Raw genomic sequence first — 22,816 nt, 5'->3', positions numbered from 1 at the left:
TTTATAGTCTTTCTTCTCATAAAGGTTGTCTCATTATTGCATATGTATGAAGAGATTCACATCTAAGTATAACACAGATAGTGTTACTATAATTTTATATTATCGTATAGCAGGGTGGCGTGTCTCTATTCCATCTGTACAGCACCATTCGCGTACACCACACGATCAGGATTCTGTCATTCGATCCCCTCATTAGCATAGAGTGAGTGTCCAGTGCTGTCAGTAGTGTTAGGGGGGCGCAGGGTCTGGCAATGTATTGGGGATTTCCTCATATGCACTGTTTAGACTTGAGTAATCGCCATCGCCATGTCCAGATTCAAGACCAGCATAGTGTCTCTCAGACTGGTTTCTGTTCTCTTCTTGATGGGTTGGACCCTGTTGTCTCCTAGAATGAATGGACGTCAAGTAAAATCTGGTTTAGATTCAGCAGCATACCTTCAACATATAATGATATCACTGTAATTAAACCTTATTCTTGCTCACAGTCAATAACAGTGAAATGTTCTTTCCAGTTAATCTCGATGGGAAACACAAAGCATGGATTTCACACATAATACCGGTGTGTGACAACAAACAAGGGTCTTCGGCATGACGACTGTAACCACCGCCCCACTAACTTGAGCTAGAACTTCTTATCTAAAATTGGCACATTAATTGACAACTGCAATTGTATAATGAAAATTTAATACGTCCCACCTGAGAAAAATCAGTCTCGATTATCTGCCGAAAGAGACCCCATTGGACTTAAAAGGCAACAAGTGATGACATGTATATGGATGGAACAGGTATTTGCCACAAGGGTGAATGCACGTGTGTCCTGCTCTACCGGTTGGATCCGACACTCATGCAGTCTGCACAAAACAGTAAGTTATTTTTTTTTACACAACGCCGCATGCTAATAGGCCCCTTTGTAAATAAAGGGAGACATAACGAGTCCATTGTCCGATTCTGACTATATCATAAGTATGGGTATATGAATCACAATAAATAGTGATAATACCAGGTGTTTGCGAAAAGGTGAGCATAACCTCCTCCACCAGCATCGTCACCCACACATACAAAGAGAAGTCAAGTGTTCATCTGAACAAACACAGGAAAATAGGGAATTACATCGGATATTACATTGCACAGTGATGCGTCAAACTTGGAAATGTTCCCCACATGTCGTCTACCGTGTAACCTTTTGAACTAATGTTTCGGATCTTGAATTGTCATGTATATTGATACACACAATTATGCCGTAAAATTACATGCTCCTGTAAAGATATTAGTTTACTCGCTTTATAGAAGGCAATATGTGGGTTCTCCGTGACTGGTATGAAGAGCTTTGCTTCGATTTTCTCACCTGATATAACTGGTAATAACTACTGTAACACAGAGCACAACGACGATGACGACACACGACACCAGGATCGGCGTTATAATAGAGGCGACGTTGTCTCTGGTGGTACCAGGATCTGAAAAAAACAGCAGAATAGCAGGCATCGGAATTACAAGAGACGAGTCGAAAATCATCGTCAGTACAACACCAGAGTCATCAGCAGTACAACACAAGAGTCATCGTCAGTACAACACCAGAGTTATAATCAGTACAACACCAGAGTCATCGGCAGTACAACACCAGAGTCATCGGCAGTACAACACCAGAGTCATCGGCAGTACAACACCAGAGTCATCGGCAGTACAACATCAGATTCACCGTCAGTAAAAAATCAGAGTCATCGGCAGTACAACACCAGAGTCATCGGCAGTACAACACCAGAGTCATTGGCAGTACAACACTAGAGTCATAATCAGTACAACACCAGAGTCATCGACAGTACAACATCAGAGTCATCATCAGTACAACACCAGAGACATTGTCAGAACAACACCAGAGTCATCGGCAGTACAACATCAGATTCATCGTCAGTACAACACCAGAGTCATCGGCAGTACAACACTAGTCATAATCAGAAAACACCAGTGTAATCATCAGTACAACACCAGAGTCACCATCAGTACAATACCAGAGACATTGTCAGTACAACACCAGAGTCATCGGCAGTACAACACCAGAGACATCGTCAGCACAATACCAGAGTCATAGTCAGTACAACACCAGAGTCATTTGCAGAACAGCACTAGAGTCATAATCAGTACAATACCAGAGTCACCATCACTACAATACCAGAGACATCGTCAGCACAACACCAGAGTCATCGGCAGTACAACACCAGAGTCACCATCAGTACAATACGAGAGACATCGTCAGCACAACACCAGAGTCATCGTCAGCACAATATCAGGGTAATCGTCCGTACAACGCAACAGTTGTCGTCATTGCAACAAGAGAGTTATCGATTATTGATCATAAGTTACTGAGACTCATCTGTGAGAGTGCTGAACTCCACTCCCTGCCACAGAACATACGACACAATACTCTTTAAGGTAATTAAACTCCCAACTTTTAACCTGGATGAAGGCAAAAACTTTGAGTCTCCCTCTGGCCCATATGATCTGCAGGATTTAGGCAAAGCAATTAGAAAGTATTATCATACATGTAAGTCTTCATGTGAATGAGAACTTGGCTTTGTTCATTTCATCAGTTACATCTTATGGACATTTAAAAGTACTAAATGTAAAGATAATTGTATTGAAAGGTTCATTTAAGGATTTTCAGAAGGCTGTTTGTTTTTTAAAGATGAGCAAGTCATTGCCCAAACCATTGGTCTTAGGATACCTTTGGTAGAACAATACTCTTGGGTCACGGACTGCCTCACAATAAGTCAAATTTATCTATTTGATCATGGCAGAAATCCCATATATGCAAATGTAAATGAAAATGACACAATTATTTCCACAGACATAAGAAAGCACTGCATAAAGCAAAGTCAACTGTGTCATCACCATGTGTCAATGAATCACTATCAAATAGTGACGACATCAGGTGTTCGCGATCAGGTGAGCCTATCCTCCACCACCGGTGGCACCCAGAACAAGAAATGCTCTTACGTTTACCGTTGGCAAAAACGGGACCTCACCTACCTCGTCCTGTTAGATAGTATTTGGTTTGCTTCTGACAAGTGCTTCGTTACGGTTCCAGTATAACATTTCGCCCATTCCTTTTCAGAATTAGAATTAGTATTTCAAACCACCTCCCAAAACCCCCCAAAACCTTCTTTTGTCAAGTGAAACCTACTGCAAATTGTAGAATTCCTATTCTTTGAATGACATTGTTATATACTTGAAACAACTTCTGCTGAATAAACATGTTTTTCGTATTTCCGCTATCCAAAGTGTGCAGTGAGGCCGTCTTATTGTTGATAGTCATTTGGGAGACATAAATGCGAAGTTATTTAATGCAAGCAAGGACCACTCGCATTTTTCGCATTTAATTCAAGCTCGCGTTGACTTCAAGATTGACAGTATATCAGACAACAAGATTTTCTAAACTCACCATATCAATAACATTCGTCAATTCTATTAAATCCACTTGTGGTCTTTCACAAGCGAATCGTGAGAAATAATATTTGAATACTTTTTGCAAACCATATGTAAAAGCAGTTGTGTGTAATTAAAGTTATTTGGTGTTTTCTCATTCCCCCCCTTATATAGTGTTTATGTTGTCTCATACGACAGCCGCATAATCCAACAGTCGTCATAGACTACCACTGATTTGTATTTCAAGATACACATTGGTGATATATATTCGCTATTCTAATAAAAATTAATGTTTAACTATTAATGGCTCGTTAAACAAGTTGCGATCAATTTAAATAGAAGTGAGTGAGTTTGGTTAAGGGCTGCTTTGAACAGTATTTCAGTTATATCACCCTGAACCACAGGCATCAGGCAGAACTTGACCCTACTGTTGGACACATGAGTTTTCATGACATTGATCTTTGTCATTATCCAAGTCATGTTTGCAATACCATTATTCTTCAGATGTTCAGTAAATATGTGCTACTTCCCGACACCAAACATCTGGTTGTGCGTTTCATGGTTAAGTATGTTAGACATAAACATTATATCTACTTTCTGTTGATGGAGAAGTCATTATGAGAGGCTTTCGTTTTTCGAGGTGTGTTAAACGCCGCTTTGTTTAAATGTTTAAGTTATATCACAGCATCTCAGATTAATGGGGGAGGAAATCCTGAATGGCTGCTGGTCTTAGGGCATTATTACTTTGGCGAAACCCACGAGAATTGGTATGTGCTTGTATGTGCTGACAAATACAAGAATCACCACAGAGATGCGAAAATCCAAATGCGGCGCTTTATACGACAGGGTCACTTGTGTCGCACCATACTATCAAGATGTCTGTGTGTGTGTGTGTGTGTGTGTGTGTGTGTGTGTGTGTGTGTGTGTGTGTGTGTGTGTGTGTGTGTGTGTGTGTGTGTGAGAGAGAGAGAGACTCTCCGACATGATCACTTACCTGTACCTGCAGCATCTAGAAGTGTTGTGGACGATGTTGTAGATGACGATGTGGCGCTGCTGGAGACGCTGATGGGTGATACAGGAGGCGATGTTGTGAACACGGAAGAGGTAGTCGTTGTTGGCATTGGTACAGCTGAAGAGAGCGAAAGTAGACATTTAGTTGTTCTTGTAGCATTTATGTAAAATTCAGTAGAATTTGTAACAAAAAGAAATGCCTATGTCTGTGCTACTCACTCATCAGGTCGATGTCACATAATTCAGTAATACGGAGTCGATAAACAGCCAGATAATGACATCGAAGGGGCAATTCTTTGGCAACATCTACGAACATATCAAAGCTCACTGCATATATTGTGTGTGTGTGTGTGTGTGTGTGGGTGGGTGTGGGTGGGTGTGGGTGTGTGTGTATGGGTGTAGGTGGGTGGGTGGGTGTGTGTGTGTTTGTATGTATGTTGACCGATGAGATTCGCATTTTTGTCTACTCCCATCAGCATCTAACATCTTTTAGAAAACTTGCTTAGGAAAAACGTAAGAAATGTGTTCACTCTATCAGTGACTTAGACTCTCCGACATGATCACTTACCTGTACCTGCAGCATCTAGAAGTGTGGTGGGCGATGTTGTAGATGACGATGTGGCGCTGCTGGAGACGCTGATGGGTGATACAGGAGGCGGTGTTGTGAACACGGAAGAGGATGTCGTTGTTGGCATTGGTATAGCTGAAGAGAGCGAAAGTAGACATTTAGTTGTTCTTGTAGCATTTATGTAAAATTCAGTAGAATTTGTAACAAAAAGAAATGCCTATGTCTGTGCTACTCACTCATCAGGTCGATGTCACATAATTCAGTAATACGGAGTCGATAAACAGCCAGATAATGACACCGAAGGGGCAATTCTTTGGCAACATCTATGAACATATAAAAGCTCACTGCATATATTTTATTTTATTTTCATCAAACATCGTTTTGGCAGGGAGCCTTGAAGCGGCAATGCATGTGGATAAACAATTATGCATCTTGACAGGTAAGTTCATTCCTATACTGTTATCAAACTTATTCATTGAGGTATTTTGGTCTTAAGACTCAGAAGACTGTCCCACCTGATACCTTTCTTGATGCGGGAGGAGTAGAAGCCACAGGTGTCGTTGTGGACAAAGGAAAGGCTGAAAAGATAGAAAGTGGTCATCCTGTTAAGTTGCTCTAGAGTATTTATGTGAAATTCAGAAGAATTTGAAAAAAGAAGTACATGGCCCGTGTTATTTTAAATCAATCACCACTGCTCAGTCACATATGGAGTCGATAACAGTCAGATAAATGGGATAATGACATTAAAGGGATATTGCCTTTGCAAAATCTGTGAACATGAAAAATCTCTTTACACCCTGAAATTGAACGAGGTTGCCATGACGGATGCCCATTCCGTAGGCTGTTCAGTTTAGGGTTCGTTTCCATGCAATACATGAATTGTCACTTGACATATTACCTTCTACTACGGACATCAGGAAATGATGTATTTAATGTACTATAAAAATATTCATTAAAACAGTAACGAAAGGTGACATTTTAGAGATAAACCTACTGTGCTTTGAAATTAGATGTAGTCTGACTGTAGTGAGTGAGTTCACATTAACGTCACATCGGCAGTATTTCAGCCATATCGTGATAGTCTAACTGTAAATTCGATAGTCCTAAATATAATTAGGAGCGAGAAGGTGTGTCTCCATTCTACCATGACATCAAAAACGTATTAAAAATAGTACTATGTTGGAACGCGTAATTACTCATCAGTATATTGGTCAGTTATCATAGAACATTCGCAAAAAAGTCATAGGTAGTTTATTTTGTCCAGTATCGATAAAGCGTGGTGAAGCTAGTTGCCGTATTAATGTTTTAAGACACATTTTAGGTTAAGTGAGCTTGTGATATGTTGTATGTAAGCTCTATCTCCAGCGATTACTCCCCAGTCCAGACTTTGATTGGATGTTATGCCGCTATTTTACACACTCATATTTTAATGGTGCGACGATTTGGCTCTGGTCTTGCAATACATGTGAACAAATTCATTACCAACAAACAGTTATGCCTATTGACAGATAAGTTCATTCCTATATTTTTTTCACTTTCTCTTGCGCATTTCAAAGGCGTAAAGGTTTTGTACATCATCGATTTTCCTTTAATTAATATAAATATAAGTTGTTTCAGAGTCAAAGTAATTAATGCCCTCAGATGAGTCCATAATGATTTACCATATATTTCCACCTCACAGAGACTCAGATTCAGCATCTCTCCTGTAGGTTGGCGATACATCAGGAGGCTGCTTCCCGTCAGTGGTACATCACAGACCAGGGTGTATTCTGACATCCATGTGTAGGTGGAGTACGCGGTGTGACATCTTCTGCCATCTACAGACACAATTATGTCATCCTGTTGATCTGTAAGGAGTTTTATGTAACGTGAAAGAAATAATGTAACAGTTGTAACTTGTAATGTATATGGCGATACAGAACAGTTACACCATGGATGGGAAAAGTCCTTTACTTATTATCCATATGATACACACAAAGTTATCTTGTTATAAATATATATTCCATATAACAAAGAACTTGTTAACAAAAATATGAGCATGTGGTTATATTGACAAGGGAAAACTGGCTTACACGTTCACGCGTCAGGTTATTTCGATATGCCATTTTCAGTACCTTCCCAGAATATCTTGATCCTGTTGACTGTCCTGTTCTGTCCAAACTCAGCCTTCCATGCCGGGTGTATGGACGAGACTGATGCACACGGCCCTGACGTCACACCATCAGTAACCCAGGCTGCCTGGCCGGTGATGGTGTAGTTATTGTTGTCCCCAGATGTAAAGTTACTCGTTGCTTGTGGGGCTATATTCACTGTAAAAATCATTAATCTGTACTCTGAACGATGACTTGTATCTTAAACACTTCATGACAAAAACGTTTTAATATTAATGTAAGAGGAATTGATACAAGATGTAAGCTGGATAAACTATACTTCCCTGCATTTTCCAGCCAGTTCTGGGATTAATATAGTTTTGCTTGTACTGTAACACAATGAAGATGTACTCTCTATCTACATCGATATAAATCACTGCATAAAAAACTAACGATATATTTATTCCATTTCAATTGCTGTTCTAAAATCTTACGATACACGACACTGGTGCGTCTGTCACTCTTATTCCTGTCAATTATTAAGTAACTTAACACCAATGAATATACAACAGAATCTGACGGTACCTTATGGACAACTCGTATTGTATTGGAAAAACTGAATATGTGGTACTAAAACCTGGCCTATCTTATCAACTCTCTAGATAATTCCGATCATATCAGACAAGAATTTCCGTAACTCCTATATCGCTCCATTTCCCCAATTCATTAAATCCACTGTTGGTCTCTTTCACGCGAATGGAACATTTGAATACGTTAACAAATATGTGGTAACAGCGATGGTGTGGAATTCAAGTTGTGTTGGTGTTTTTTTTCTCTTTCCGTTTTAAAAGCATTTACGTTGTCGCACAGACCAGTCTTCATATATTACTAAATCAATCAATGGTTATCTAATAACAGATGCATCAACGTTTTCTCTAAAACAAATGTTGGCGAAATCAAATGCTTTGACTAAATGCATATATACACAAAGATAAAAGTTAATCACACCCCAATTTCTGAACCATGACAAATGGCAAATCTCATGGCACGGGATGACTGACCACAGCATCTGGGCGATACCAGTGTCATCGGATAGAACAAAAACATTTGACAACAAAAAAAGAAGACAATGGTGAGTTTTGATTGAAATTTACTGACAAAAACATTATGGTAACACAGGTACTGTTTTTGACCTTAGACAATACCTCAAAAAAGTATGGAGTAAACGAGTTACGTTTGATGTTTCATGTGAAAATGTTCCTTAAAGTCTCTACTTGACATGACACGAGAAACAGATCAGTTGCGGGTATAACCGCCACGTGCCCGTATGACGCATTCCACCCTACGTCTCATGCCTCGAGTCAGACGTTGGATCTGTTGATGGGTCAACAACAACCACTCCTGATGCAATGCTGCCTCCAATTGGCGTAAGTCTTGTACAGGAGGATCTCGTGCCTGTATGCGCCGTCCCAGAATATCCCAAACATAGAGTCGTTTTTGCATTGGCCCTCATGTAATCCACAACTGCATGCGAACGATGAGGCCTGGCATTGTCACCCATGTACTGAGGTCGATTAGCAAGAGGGTGATTGTCAAAATGAGGAACGACGACTTGCCTCAACACGTCCCGGATGTACTGAGCCCCATGTTAAGTTGCCCCTTATGGTGACCAAATCCAACCTGCAATCATGAGAGATACACCCCCAAACCATTACCGAGCCCCCTGCCGTATGCAACAGTCGGTTTAATGTTCCTGGGGATGTTGGCCGTGTTCCGATGCCTTTAAACTCTCGTTCTTCCATCAGTGACGTAGAGCAGAATGGATCCGTCTCCAAGTTTTCAGATTCCAGTTCTGTCGCGCAATACACCATGCTAAAAGAGCAGCTTTGTGGTGATCTCTCAAAAAGGGACGCTTTATGAAACGTCTAACCTTCAGTCCTGCTGCTTTCAGCCGGTTCCTGGCGGTTCTGGTGCTGAAACGAAGATTGGGCAGCCACAGCTGTTTCAGACGAGTACTTGTTAAAAAGGCTTCTCGGCGTATGAGACGAAGAAGGGCCCTGTGTTCGCGATGTGTCGTCACAAGAGGTCTTCCGGATCTGGGACGGTCCTGTACATCACCGGTCTGAGCATGTTTCTCGACTAAACGGGTTAAGACAGTGTGATGATACCCCAAATACCGACCAATGGCATTACAAGACATTCCTGCTTTAAGCAGGCCGATTATTTGCCATCTTGTGGCGTTTGATAATCGCCTTCGTGCCATGGTAACAAAATGTCATGGAATAACTGTTTAAAACCGAGCTTAAGACAACAATTTTAACGTTTGGATATACTTCTTTTAGAGATATTCGAGGGTTGAATGATGCACGGGCATACCATGTATGGCACCTGAGCTTTCGTCACGCATGACTGAGACTGACATCTCGAGAAAACACAATTCTTCCCGTAATTATATCTTTCATGACTCTTACAAATATTGGGACCAAACAATAATGAAATATATTAGGTGTGCTTAACTTCTTTCTTTGTGTATATATCAAATTTGAAAAGAAGCCAGACAATCTGTTTGGTTCAGCGCCTCTTTGAACATTATTTTAGTTATATAACCGTGTTTCAACTTGATGTTAGACGAATGCAGGTCTCTGATTATAACCCATTTTGATGAAACTCTAACAATACGGTTATGGTGCTCACAAAACAAGAAACATAATCATTTTGCCATGGAAATTTGCGTAATTTAAAAAATCGGAAAACGTTTACAAATCATCATGATAAGTATCATATGCGTCCATGTGAATGAGAATTAGATTTCATACATTTCAACTGTTGCATGTTGGGGACTTAAAAGAACAGAAAATGTACTGTAATGCTGAACTTATTTGAAAAGGGTGATGGTAAAGGTTTTCGGGAATTGAATTTAATGTTTGAACATGAATAAATCGTTGACTTGCTCACACTTAGATTTTCACTCACTTTAGCCATACTATTCTATTTGTAAGAGGTCCAAGTCTTGCAAGTGTACAAAAGAAAAACGCTTCTTCTTCGTCATTTCAACAGGTTTAATCATTTTTGTCTTACGTATATTACCAAGTTTTTAGTAACATTGAAAGTTGACATTTCCAGTGTCCAAACAAGGCCCCTGCCTTACCTTTCCTATTAGGGGACACGGGTGGCCCAGTCGTCTAAGGCGCCGCGATTCGCTGTGCAGGGTTGCGTCCCTTGGCCACGCTAGAAACCTATGATTGTGGTTTCGAAACCCTGTTCGCCCCGATTATGTTTCTCGGTTTGTCAGCACCATACCCGTGCTCGTTGGTTTCACCGAAGTGGTAAACGTCTGAGACCTTCATCACTTCGGGCTTTCCTCCCACATTAAGCTGACACGCCGCGATATGACTGGAATACTGTTAAAAGCGGCGTTAGGCCCAACTCACTCACTCACTCACTATTTCCTATTAGTTGAATTATGATTGGTATAGCATCAATACGTTTGATTTGTTTTCAGTTCAACAGTCCCCCACAAAGTTGTCCATTACCTAAGGTACAGTCCTCGGGGCAGTTGGAACCAGTCATACAGGGACAGGCGTCTTCACCAGAAACTGAAACAAACAAGAAATGAATTTGTAGCTCCAACATTTACCTACATGTTAGCAAGGACGCTCACGATATTTGTCTGTGTATGCTTCGCTTTAGTTGAATAATGTTATACTGATTTACCTGTGTATGATAGAAAAAATTAAAAGCAGTAAAACAAACTGGTAATTGTTCATGATGGCTTTTTGAGTAATCATTGCAGCACTGATGTTGGCTTCGATACTACACTCGGACCCCGTGGTACCGCGGCATTCATCGTATCGCGGCATTTGTGATTTCCGATAGTTCATGCGGGACACGCCTCTTAGCGGCTGTCTATTAATGCAAATCAGTAACCAGGAAGTGCTCACTTCGTAAACAATTTCAATTTCCTCGGAATGTTCCGTCTGCTGTAAGTAAGGGGTTCTTAATGCGTTGATACTTACTTCTGGCTTCATTTTTAATATTGCCTTACCCCCATCTATCAACCAACGATATAACCCGCAGTTACCCAAGGTAACTTTCTCTATCGATCTGAACTAGATCATCTGCATATTAATGGCGACTAATAAGGTAACGGAAGTTACGTAGTCCGCACATTTTTCCCGCTCTGTGCCCAGAATCTATTGGGAGATCATAAGGGCCATAATGCCAAACTTAGAAATACGTTCTTCACTAGTAGCCAAAAGATAAATTCATACTTTGAGCATACTAGGAGTGCTTTTTATATATTTATTGTTGACTTTTAACATTTTTCCATTTTGTCACAAATTATTGTCATCCAATTTTTTTTTTTATAAACAATCTTAGAATATCATTTCTGATATTTTGTATTTGACTTATAAACATATTTTTCTCTTACTTTTCGGTCAATATACATCGAATACCTATTACTGATAACACATTTAGAATTTTACTTGTGCTGTCTTTGCACTTGTCTGGACAAATCACTGATGTCTGGCATGATCATACCAAGTGGTTGGTCGAATTATGTCTTTTTGTCCAATTCGGACCTCCATACACAACTTTTCTCTGTACCGCGGTACGATGGAGTTCTCTCCCTTGTCAAACAGAGCGCGAGGCCCGGCTTTTACTCGGAACTACTGACGTAAATGATAAACTTTTATCAGTAAAATATGCATTGTTTGATAAAATAAATGATATCTGATATATAGAATTATCATAAAGGTGAGTGAGTTCATTTTGTTCCATTTAGCGTACATGACAAGTACCGCGATATCCCGAGGTTGCAGGCAAAATGAATTTTCGACCAAGCAGCTTCAAATTCGTAAACAGGACAGAACTTGAGTCAGACACACAAATACACACCCAACCTGTGAAATGCTAAAGTTTATACATAGTTGTACATAGTGAAATATCCGGCCATTGAATCACAATATTTTCATATTGAACAATAGTGGAGCAGATAACAGGCATAATTATTCAATATACAACTATACCCGATTCATAAACTCAGTGTAGAAGTGTAAGATTTGGTATAAGCCAAGCTCTAAAACGTCACTACGAACCCAACTACGCCTAAATCAAATCAACGTACATACATAGAGGTTATCACGCGAGTGTGTTTGGGGATGGTAAATATCCTGCATTAGGAATAAACATTGTATTTAGCGAGCCTTGGCGAGTGAATAATAATATTGTGTCAACAATATTTGTTTATATTTTTCTAGGTTTGTCAGCACCATACCCGTGCTCGTGGGTTTCACAGAAGTGGTAAACGTCTGAGACCTGCGTCACTTAGGGCTTTCCTCCCACATTAAGCTGACACGCCGCGATATAACTGGAATACTGTTAAAAGCGGCTTTAAAACCAACTCACTCAACTTTCAGTTCGAAAAATATACACCGAAGTTTACAATGAGGGAATTACACATGCCGTGAGGCAGGCAGATCACAGCGACAAAGATAAAGATGTGTTTCATCCTTGCTTGGTGCGGCCCTCCCTGTTCACATACCGAGTCTACCAGTTCACAATGTAAGACAGAATCGACCCTACTCTCCCTCGCCGAGGAAGGTAATAACTCTGTTAACGCACACTCTGATGCGGTATATGCATATTATGCTAATATTTCTTAGCATAATTACATTCAATGTTCCGGTTTCATCACATTACTGATGTATAACAGGAAGTACGAATATTCATATTCATAATAGATTATCCTGAGGATTTAACATGTAGTGGTTAAACATATACGTATGTGTAATTTTCTGTCCGTTTATGAAATCTAAAGGACATGATTTGGGGTGATAAGTAAGGGAATGAGTTGCCCTAATAATCTAACACCCTAGAACACATACATACATGTAACATACGAGGGGCGTTCAATAAGTTTTGCAACTTCAATATAAGACCAAGTCGCAGAATATCTTTTGCACTTTTATTTTTCAAAATAATCTCCATTCTCCTCAATACACTTATTCCATTTGTCCTTCAAGCTTTTAATACCTATTTTATTGAAATCCGTAGATTGGCCCTCTAACCACGCCTCTGTGGCAGCCTTTATGTCCTCGTCATCCTGGAAGCGTCTTCCACAAAGGGCAGATTTCATTTGCCGGAACAGGAAATAGTCACTGGGGGCTAAGTCTGGGCTGTACAGTTAAATCACCTACCCTCAAGATGATCCGAGTGATGCTCTATGGAATTCATGTCTGGAGGATAATAAGGTAATACACTGACGTTAACGTTGTGCAGATATTGCTGAACAAGTATGGCAGTATGGGGTCGTGCATTATCCTGCTGCAATAGGGTATCCCTTGGTTGTCCACGTAAGAATGGCACTACAACAGGTCGCAACACTTCATCTCTGTATCTTTGACCAGTCAGAGTAACTCTGCAGAGTTACTTCCCTTGGGCACGCCAGAAACCTATGATTGTGGGTTCGAATCCCTGTTAGCCCCGATTATGTTCCTATGACCATACCCGTGCTCGTGGGTTTCACCGAGGTAGTAAACGTCTGAGACCTGCATCACTTCGGGCTTTCCTCCCACTTTAAGCTGACACGCCGTAATATAACTGGATTACTGTTAAAATCGGCGTTAGGCCCTACTCACTCACTCACTCAAGAAATATGATTGCACTTAAATGAGTGATTACTGACAAGGTGCTTAACAAAACATGTTTGTTACCCGTTTATATAAACACTTTATCAACATTCAAAACATTATGTTATGTACAGGTACACGATTACCTTCAACCGCAGAAAACCGTGGAAGCATAGCAATAAGGACATATTTTTTTTAATAAGTTTTTCTTTGGCTCGGAAACGAGGAAGCTGCGTTTTATCGACGGATCAGGTCTACGGTGTTTTAAAACTACTTTAATAATTTACTTTTGAATAAATACCCTTGCATAAATACCTTATTGTTGAGCTTAAATCCATTAATTTGTTAATTTATGCCACAATCAGAGTTGGCTTGCCAGAAACATGTTTTCGTGTGTCGAAGACCTGCATCACTTCTAACTTTCCCACTGCCACAATCTGACACTCAGTGACATAGATGAAATACTGTTTCAAAACAATGTGGTGAGGTGAGGTGAAATGGGGTTTAACGTCGCGTCCAAGATTATTGCATTTATATAGCGACGTGCATGTACGTGTGTGTGTTTGTGTGGCTGCTTGTACTAGTCCGGACTGATGCCGATTTATAGTGCTAGCACACTGAGATACCATGCCGCAGTTTAACATGAATACCTCACTCAGACACAGTATACTGACTCTGAGCCGACCAGTCCTTGTTGTCGCCCCTTAATGCCGAGCGCCAGACAGGGTAACAACAAGTACCATCTTTTAACGTCTTTTGGTATGACGCGGTCGGGGATCGAACCCCGGACCTTCCGCTCTCCGGGCGGACGCTCTACGACTAGACCACGGAGGCGGTCCAAAACAATGTGACGCACACTCCCTACGAGTAGTGATTAATAATAAATATACTCAACAACAAAGGTTCCTGTGACACCAATATTTTAGTGTTTTTTTCAAACAGGTATAGTTTGGTTTTCAATATTGTAGTACATGTATGGAATCAAGTCACAAAAACACAACTGCTACAGAAAAGCATGTATTCCATGCAAAAGTTGACATTTATGCAAGCCCCATGCATTTCACTACCCAAGAATGGGTATAAAAACATGTGCGTTAACGGAATTCCATATGCATTGTTTAGCATCATGCTGACTCAGAAAAGCAACAAAATTACGCAATTATTCAACATTACGAAATGCCACGCCTAAATGAGCGTCTGTGAGCCATTAGTGTGCTTGAAGCAGGATCGAGTCAACGTGATTTTGCAAGACAATTAAACGTCCACAGAAACACCATTTGGTGTTAATGGCAACGTTGGCAACAGACGAATGCAGCCGGAGACCATCCTCGGAGTGGCAGGCCACGCGTAACCAATATTGGACAACTGGATTTGAACAACACACCTACGAAATAGATTCCAGTCAGCAACAGTGACTGCAAGAAGCATCCCTGGCCTTCGACGAATATCTTCACAAACCGCCGCCTCAGATGTGCAGGGATTGTCGCCAGAAGACACGCCAGACGTCCCATTTTGACAGGAAACCACTGTCAAGCACGTCTACAGTGGTGCAGACAGCGTCTACGCCGGACGGTCATGCAGTGAGGACAAGTTCTATTCACTGACGAGTCTCGTTTTCCCCTCAGCCACAGCATGGACGGATTCGACTGTACTGACGTCGAGGTGAACGTTATGTAAATCATTGTGTCATGGAAGAATATCGGTTCGGGGACGGCATCGTTATGGTATGGGGTGGGATTACAGCAAGACAGAGGACCTGTTTGATAGTGGTAGAGGGAAATCTCAATGGACTGCGCTACAGCGACGAGATCATCGGCCCTGTTGTTCTACCGTTTTTGCGTCGTCATGGCCCAGGCATTATCTTTCAACATGACAACGCCCGGCCTCATATTGCTCGACTTGTTCAGGATTCACTTCAACAAAACAACGTGAGTGTCATCCCCTGGCCAACTCGCTCCCCTGATCCCTCACCAATCGAGCACATGTGGGATGAGATGGATCGGCTCAAGCTGATATGGACAGATATCCCACAGGACTTTGTGCGACGCCTGGCCCATTCCATGATACGAAGATGTGTTGCTTGCATCGCAACCAGAGGTGCACACACATGCTGTTGATTTGTAAATTGACATTTTGGCATATTCATGGGTTTATTTTATGAATTCATGCATTTTCTGAAGTCAGTATGGCAAATTAAAACATTTTAACACTTACAGTAGTCTTTTATCTATTGCAAACCGAATTGTTTCACATTTGGTAAAAAACATAACTTTGCATTAAATCTTATTCAATGTCACGGGAACTTTTGTTGTTCAGTATATAAAACGTGAACGCCAGAAAATAATCAGATTATTTGAACATTTGGTGTTTCAGTCACTGAAGCGGGGTAGCTGAGATCATACCACGTTTCCTCATTTCTTGGACAGCGGTTGTAGAAAGTAGCGTACACATAGTACCAGTGTTTCATACTGTCACGCTCCGTTGATATAAAGGCCGGCGTATATTGAGTATTCATAAAGGAGGAAAACATAAAACCGTCAGTCAATGTAGCTCATATAATGATGTAGATAACATTCACCAGTTGCTGGTATCAAACCTGTTACGACACATGTAATCTGCAATAACAGGAAGGCATTCAACTTTTGTCAAACAGGGATGTGAAATATATTGTATTGATGCCAAACATTTCCTCAACTGATTAAAATGAATAGCACATGACAGGAATGGCGTCTCTAAATTTGTGTACAAACATGAAGTAGTGATTACGCTTTTTATTTCAAGTTGTTTTCCAATTGTCTGAGGTTTATTCTATGGCTGTCTGCCCGGGGTCTTAGCTTTAAGTCCTAACTGTGTCTTGGCATGTCCCGATTTTTTTTCCACTCCAACGGTTCTGTCTGGAATCATTTCTAATCAATTCTGAAATTTCTGTTGAAAAATTTATTAACATTTGGCTCCAACAGTTAGTCAACGATTAGTAAATGAAAAACAGAAACATTTTTTTCTGATATATGTTTATTACTGGTTGTATGTCAAGAGTTTGTGTCTGAGTTTATAATGTTATGTATACACAACAGAAAGCATATATTGTTGTGAGTTAAACACGATAATGTAGAATATTGTTATAGTACGATTACAAATGTGTGCAGGCTGATTGTTGTTTGTTTTAAAACGAGGCACTGAGCAACACTCCAGTTATACTCAAGGTCTGTAAATAATCGAGTCTGGATTAGACAGGCCAGTGGTTGACATCATGAGCATCAATCCTCGCATTTGTCATACGTGACAGGAAGTGAACAAAGTCACCTGACCACTGGATCCCGTAAGTCGCCTCGCCTCTTCCGACAAGCCTATGTTGCTGGGGACCTATATACTTACCAAAGCTCACGGGTGAAAGTTGTTGTGTATCAGTTTCACTGATATAGAGGTCTTACTAAGTCATGTCGGGTTGTATGATAACATATAGTATGAGGAGAGTGTGTATAATACAGAACAGGTGAATGTGCTGTTGGCTAGAAAAAGACAAAAGATTGACATTCAATACTAATATAGTTCTTACATAAAGGAACAGATATATACAATATAGAAACAAAGGTTATGGTGGATTTACTTTCATATATGTTTTGTTACACCAGCAATTGTTCTGAACTTTTTGTGCAGAATGCATGCGTCAGCTGTTATTCCCAAAGTTTGCAAAATGTTCAGAAAATACAATGATCAGGTCGACAACGCCTGTCTGCACCACCATACAACGATCACACTATGCACCTTCAAGGAAAAGCTTCAGGCGAACGGATTGCTTCCAGTTTCACTATAAAATCTTCAAACCTAATATGTTGAGTGATTTCTTTAGCATTTCTCAACCGTAGGGACGATTGTGCCTTGATATTATTGTGTTTGTAAAACATATTCGCATGTCCACAATCTATTTCTATGTACAATATAACATGCACATGTACATATTTACTGAACACTACTGACTGTTTAGACACGTAATACAACGTAAGTGGGTTACGGGCGTCTGCCTGATGTATTTCGAACGACGTTAACCAACTTCCAACTTTATTTATAGTCCGCCTTCTGACAGAGGTTGCCCCATTATGGCATATGTTTGCAGCGATTCACACCTAAGCATAACGCAGATTGTTACTTTTAGTTTATACTTTCGTGCCTTTTCAATTGGCGTATATGTACCTAGTAACCTAACCGACCAACTCGCATTCTTTAAGTCCATCAATGTTATAACAAGCAATGGTGGCATCGTATAATTAGTAATGTATAGCAGGGTGGCGAGTCTCTATTCCATCTGTACAGCACCATTCGCGTACACCACACGGTCAGGATTCAAGTCTCTCATCTGGGATTTGATCCCCTCATTAGCATAGAGCGAGTGTCCAGTGCTGTCAGTAGTGTTAGGGGGCGCAGGGTCTGGCAATGTATTGGGGAATTCCTCATATGCACAGTTTAGACTTGTGTAATCGCCATCGCCACGTCCGGATTCAAGACCAGCATAGTGTCTCTCAGACTGGTTTTTGTTCTCTTCTTTATGGTTTGGACCCTGTTGTTTCCTAGAATGAATGAAGGGTAAAGTAAAATCTGGTTTAGATCCAGCAGCATACCTTCAACTTATAATGATATCACTGCAATTAAATCTTATTCTTGCTCACTGTCAATAATAGTGACATGTTGTTTCCAGAACATCACGATGTGAAACACCAAGCATGGACGCATGCGTCTAGCAGCAAACATGGGTCTTCTGCATAACGACTGCAACCACACTAACTTGAACATGAGCTAGAACTTCTTATCTAAAATTGGCACATTAATTGAGAACTGCAATTGTATCAAGACAATTTAATACGTCCCACCAGAGGAAAATAAGTTTCGATGTTCTGCCGAAACAGATTCTATTAGGCTTAAAAGGCAAACACGTGATGAAAATTATATGAATGGAACAGGTATTCGCCACACGTTATTTTTGTTTCACCATGCCGCATGCTAACATGCCCCTTTGTAAAGACAAGAGACACAACGAGCCCACTGTACGATCCCGACAACATGTACATCATAAGTTTGTGAGTGAGTGAGTGACTGAGTTGGGTATTTCAGTTGTATTACGGTGTGTCAGCTTAATGACATTATGTAACCCAAAACCCAAAATCATAGGTTTCTGGCGTGCCGAAGGGACGCAACTCTGCACAGCGAATCGCGGCGCCTTAGACGACTGAGCCACCCGTGCCACCCATTAGTTTGTGTATATGAATCACCAAACAATAGTGATAATACCAGGTGTTCGCGAAAAGGTGAGAATATCCTCCTTGAATCAGTATCAACACCTATCACAAACACATACAAAGAGAAGTTAACATCAAAACAATCACAGGAAAATTGGGTAGGTCAAAATAAGGAATTGCATCGGATATCACATTGCACAGCGATGCGTCAAATTTGTCGTCTACCATGAAACCTTTTGAACTGATGTTTTAGATCTTGAATTTTCATGTTAATTGATACACACAATTGTGTCGTAAAAATGCCATGCTCCTGTGGAGACATTACTTTACTGGTTGTTGTAAGATAGACCAAGGCACAAAGGGCAATATGTGATCATTGTGTGTTCTCTGTCACTTGTGTGAAGAGATGTGACTAGATTTCCTCACCTGATATAACAGACGATAACTACTGTCACACAGAGTACGACGACGATGACGACACACGACACCATGATAGGCGTTATAATAGAGCTGACGTCATCCTTGGCGGTACCAGGCCCTGAAATCAGCAGAATAGCAGTTACCCGGACTACAAGAAACGAGTCGAACACCATTATCAGTACAACACCAGATTCACCGTCAGTACAACACCAGAGTCATCGGCAGTACAACACCAGATTCACCATCAGTACAACACCAGAGTCACCATCAGTACAACACCAGATTCACCATCAGTACAACACCAGAGTCACCATCAGTACAACACCAGAGTCACCATCAGTACAACACCAGAGTCACCGTCAGTACAACACCAGAGTCACCATCAGTACAACACCAGAGTCACCGTCAGTACAACACCAGAGTCACCATCAGTACAACACCAGAGTCACCATCAGTACAACACCAGAGTCACCGTCAGTACAACACCAGAGTCACCGTCAGTACAACACCAGAGTCACCATCAGTACAACACCAGAGTCACCATCAGTACAACACCAGAGTTACCGTCAGTACAACACCAGAGTTACCGTCAGTACAACACAAAAGTCATCATCAGTGTCAAGTGAAACCTACTGCCCATTCATAATAACTTCATGGAATAACAGTTATGGAGCATGATTTTACACTCAATCCTTTTTTGAAATTCCAATACAATATGCAGAATAAGAATTCAAAACCAATCATGACGATTAGAGGTTATATTGGCTTGAACTGTAAGTTTCCGGATGGAAAACATGTAAAACTGTTGATTCTGCCTCCTACCAAACCAACCAACCCCAAATCCAAATAATATTAGTATTAATGATAACTGTAAATTAAGAAATTTACACTTTTATCCGACAGCAAACTGTTCAAAAAGAGTCACTGAGACGCATCTTGACTTATTCTTTCATTTTGTGTGTTAGCATTATAAAGCTATGGAGGTGGCATTGTAAGTTGCAATCTCCCATATTGGTTGAACAATCCTGGTATATTAATGGCCTAACGTCACTGAGGTGCACATTTCTCAATTTACGAACCGGACTAGCCTTATCTTTCAGCACAACAACGCGACCCGTGAAGATCCGGGGTAGAATAGGTCTTCAGCAACCCATGTTTGCCGTAATAGATGACCATGCTTTTCGTAAAAGGCGACTAACGGTATCGGGTGGTCAGATCCCAATTACGTGAATCATTGCTCATGATGTCAATCACTGGATTGTATTGTCCAGACACGATTATTTACACATTTCCGCCATATAGCTGGAATATTGCTGAGTGCGGCATTAAACAGCAAACAAACAAACACAACAACGCTAGGCCTGACATAGCACGTTTAACGACATCATTCATGTCGAACACGATGCACAAATCCTCCCATTACTCAAATATTGAGATTTGAACATTGTTTAATGAGTTGGACAACGAAGACCCGTTTTCGATATCCCACATGGGTATAATGTGTGAAGCCCATTTCTGGTGTCCCCCGCCGTGATATTGGAATATTTCCAAAAGCCGTGTAAAACCGTACTCGCTCACTCACTCAGTCACTTATCAGACCTGATACCCCCATCACACCAAACTAGTTCTCAATACGTTCGTGAAAATGTTGTGGAACGGGCTCCAACTTTGTATAAACGTAGTGGACGTAGTAGCAACTATTGACAGTCTTTTTACGAACTGCATGGACGGGCTCGGACGGGGAGGGTGCTCTAGAACTTGAAGTCTGCTCAAATCCCATCCCGTTCTGCAATTAGTCGGATTGACAACGTACTTAAAACGAGAAAGACGTATTACGAACGGAACTGATTTTCTTCGAATCTACTAGGGACGTGTTACAACGTGGTGCAGTCGGACATAAATTTCTGTACGTGTGCACACCGGCCGGGTCCGTTTGTTGCTCGTTCATGATGTGTACAGCTCGGAGCCCTGAACTTGAATGAAGACTGGCTACAACGCGCTCTGTATCCATAGGAGTCGGGCCAGGACGGGCCAGGACGCGAATACACACACTCGGGACGAGATGAGGACGTCGTGCGAACAAGTTAGTCGAGTTAAGAATTAGTTAGAACTGGCTTGGACGTATTGTGAACGGGTTAAGAACGGTTACCTACGTGCTCGAACTGCTTCGAAACGTTGTCGGGGTGAGGTGAACGGGCACTTTTACACGATCTGAACTGGAAACAAACGGACTGCAGACTGGCTAAGAACGAGATAAGAACGAGATACATGTATTGAGGATTGCTTATGAACGAACTAGCATCGTATTGTAAGCCAAACTTCGCGTTCCGACGTGATCACAGCCCGTTCTAGTATTTTTTTTAGAACGGGGTAGAAAGGGATAGAACTACTTTGGTGTGATAGTAGCATGCAACTCTGTACTGTGAATTGCGATGCCTTATAAGACAGGGTCACTGGTACCCCTCGTTATTATCATGATGATTATACTATGTACCGTGCATGTACATGTATTCGGCGTTGGTAAATGAGTGATGAAAACTAAATGAACGGACCACTGAAATTCATTCGGGCTTTGCTCCCACATTAAGCTGACACGCCGTAATATAACTGGATCACTGTTGAAACCGGCGTTAGGCCCTACTCACTCACTCAAGAAATATGATTGCACTTAAATGATCAATTACTGACAAAGTGCTTACAAAACATGTTTTGTTACCCGTTTATATAAACACTTTATCAACATTCAAAACATTATGTCATGTACACGTACACGATTACCTTACACCGCAGAAAACCGTGGAAGCATAGCAATAAGGACAGTTTCTCCTTGGCGCGGAAACGAGGAAGCTGCGTTTTATCGACGGATCAAGTCTCCGGTGTTTAAAACTACTTTGATTTATTTTTGCAATATGCAGATGTATATCCCTTTATTAAATGTGATTTAAACTATTCCTCTCAGTTAATCGTGGTCATAAATACCCTTGTTGTTGAGCTTAAATCCTTTACATTTGTTAATATATGCCACAATTAGCGAGTTGGCTTGCCAGAAACATGTCATCGTGTGTCGAAGACCTGCATTACTTCTAACTTTCCTACCACCACAATCTGACACTCAGTGACATAGATGAACAAAACAATGTGACGCACACTTCCTACGAGTTGTGATTAATGATAAATATACTCAACAACAAAGGTTCCTGTGACACCAATATTTTAGTGTATTTTTCAAACAAGTAAAGTTTGGTTTTCAATATTGTAGTACATGTATGGAATCAAGTCGTAAAACAAATTGTTAAGAACAAGTCTAAACCAAAATAAGAATCTTCCAAAAGGTATCAGAGTGGTAGAGCCTCAAAATGGGCAGAAAATATTATCCAACTTTATAATATGTATGGATTCCTTGAGGACATGGATGTGTCCGAAATCAGCAATCAAAGGGCA

At 40.8% G+C, this 22,816-nt stretch overlaps 1 protein-coding gene across 1 annotated transcript; it reads right to left on the bottom strand.

Moving 5' to 3' along the window:
• Positions 1 to 228: 228 nt before the first annotated feature.
• LOC139446712 (uncharacterized) lies at positions 229 to 5,129 on the bottom strand. The gene is made up of 4 exons (XM_071228006.1): positions 5,003 to 5,129; positions 4,418 to 4,552; positions 1,346 to 1,457; positions 229 to 385 (listed from the first exon to the last, which is right to left on the bottom strand). Exons 1-4 carry the CDS (start codon positions 5,127 to 5,129, stop codon positions 229 to 231), a joined length of 531 nt encoding a protein of 176 aa, XP_071084107.1.
• Between the last annotated feature and the right edge of the window lie 17,687 nt (positions 5,130 to 22,816).

This window comes from Haliotis cracherodii, unplaced genomic scaffold, assembly GCF_022045235.1.
Source record: "Haliotis cracherodii isolate W230 unplaced genomic scaffold, xgHalCrac1.p SCAF_6, whole genome shotgun sequence".
Lineage (NCBI taxonomy): Eukaryota > Metazoa > Mollusca > Gastropoda > Lepetellida > Haliotidae > Haliotis > Haliotis cracherodii.
The sequence above is the reverse complement of the archived record's forward strand: the minus strand, read 5'-3'. Positions and strand labels throughout refer to the sequence as shown.

What these genes read in the sequence shown, in the direction of transcription:
- LOC139446712 (XM_071228006.1), bottom strand. Translation starts at nt 5,129, where the DNA reads ATGCCAACAACGACATCCTCTTCCGTGTTCACAACACCGCCTCCTGTA. An exon ending in TCTAGATGCTGCAGGTACAG is followed by an intron (nt 4,553 to 5,002) that starts GTAAGTGATCAT and finishes CGCTCTCTTCAG; the next exon opens with CTGTACCAATGCCAACAACG. An exon ending in TCTAGATGCTGCAGGTACAG is followed by an intron (nt 1,458 to 4,417) that starts GTAAGTGATCAT and finishes TGTTTTTTTCAG; the next exon opens with ATCCTGGTACCACCAGAGAC.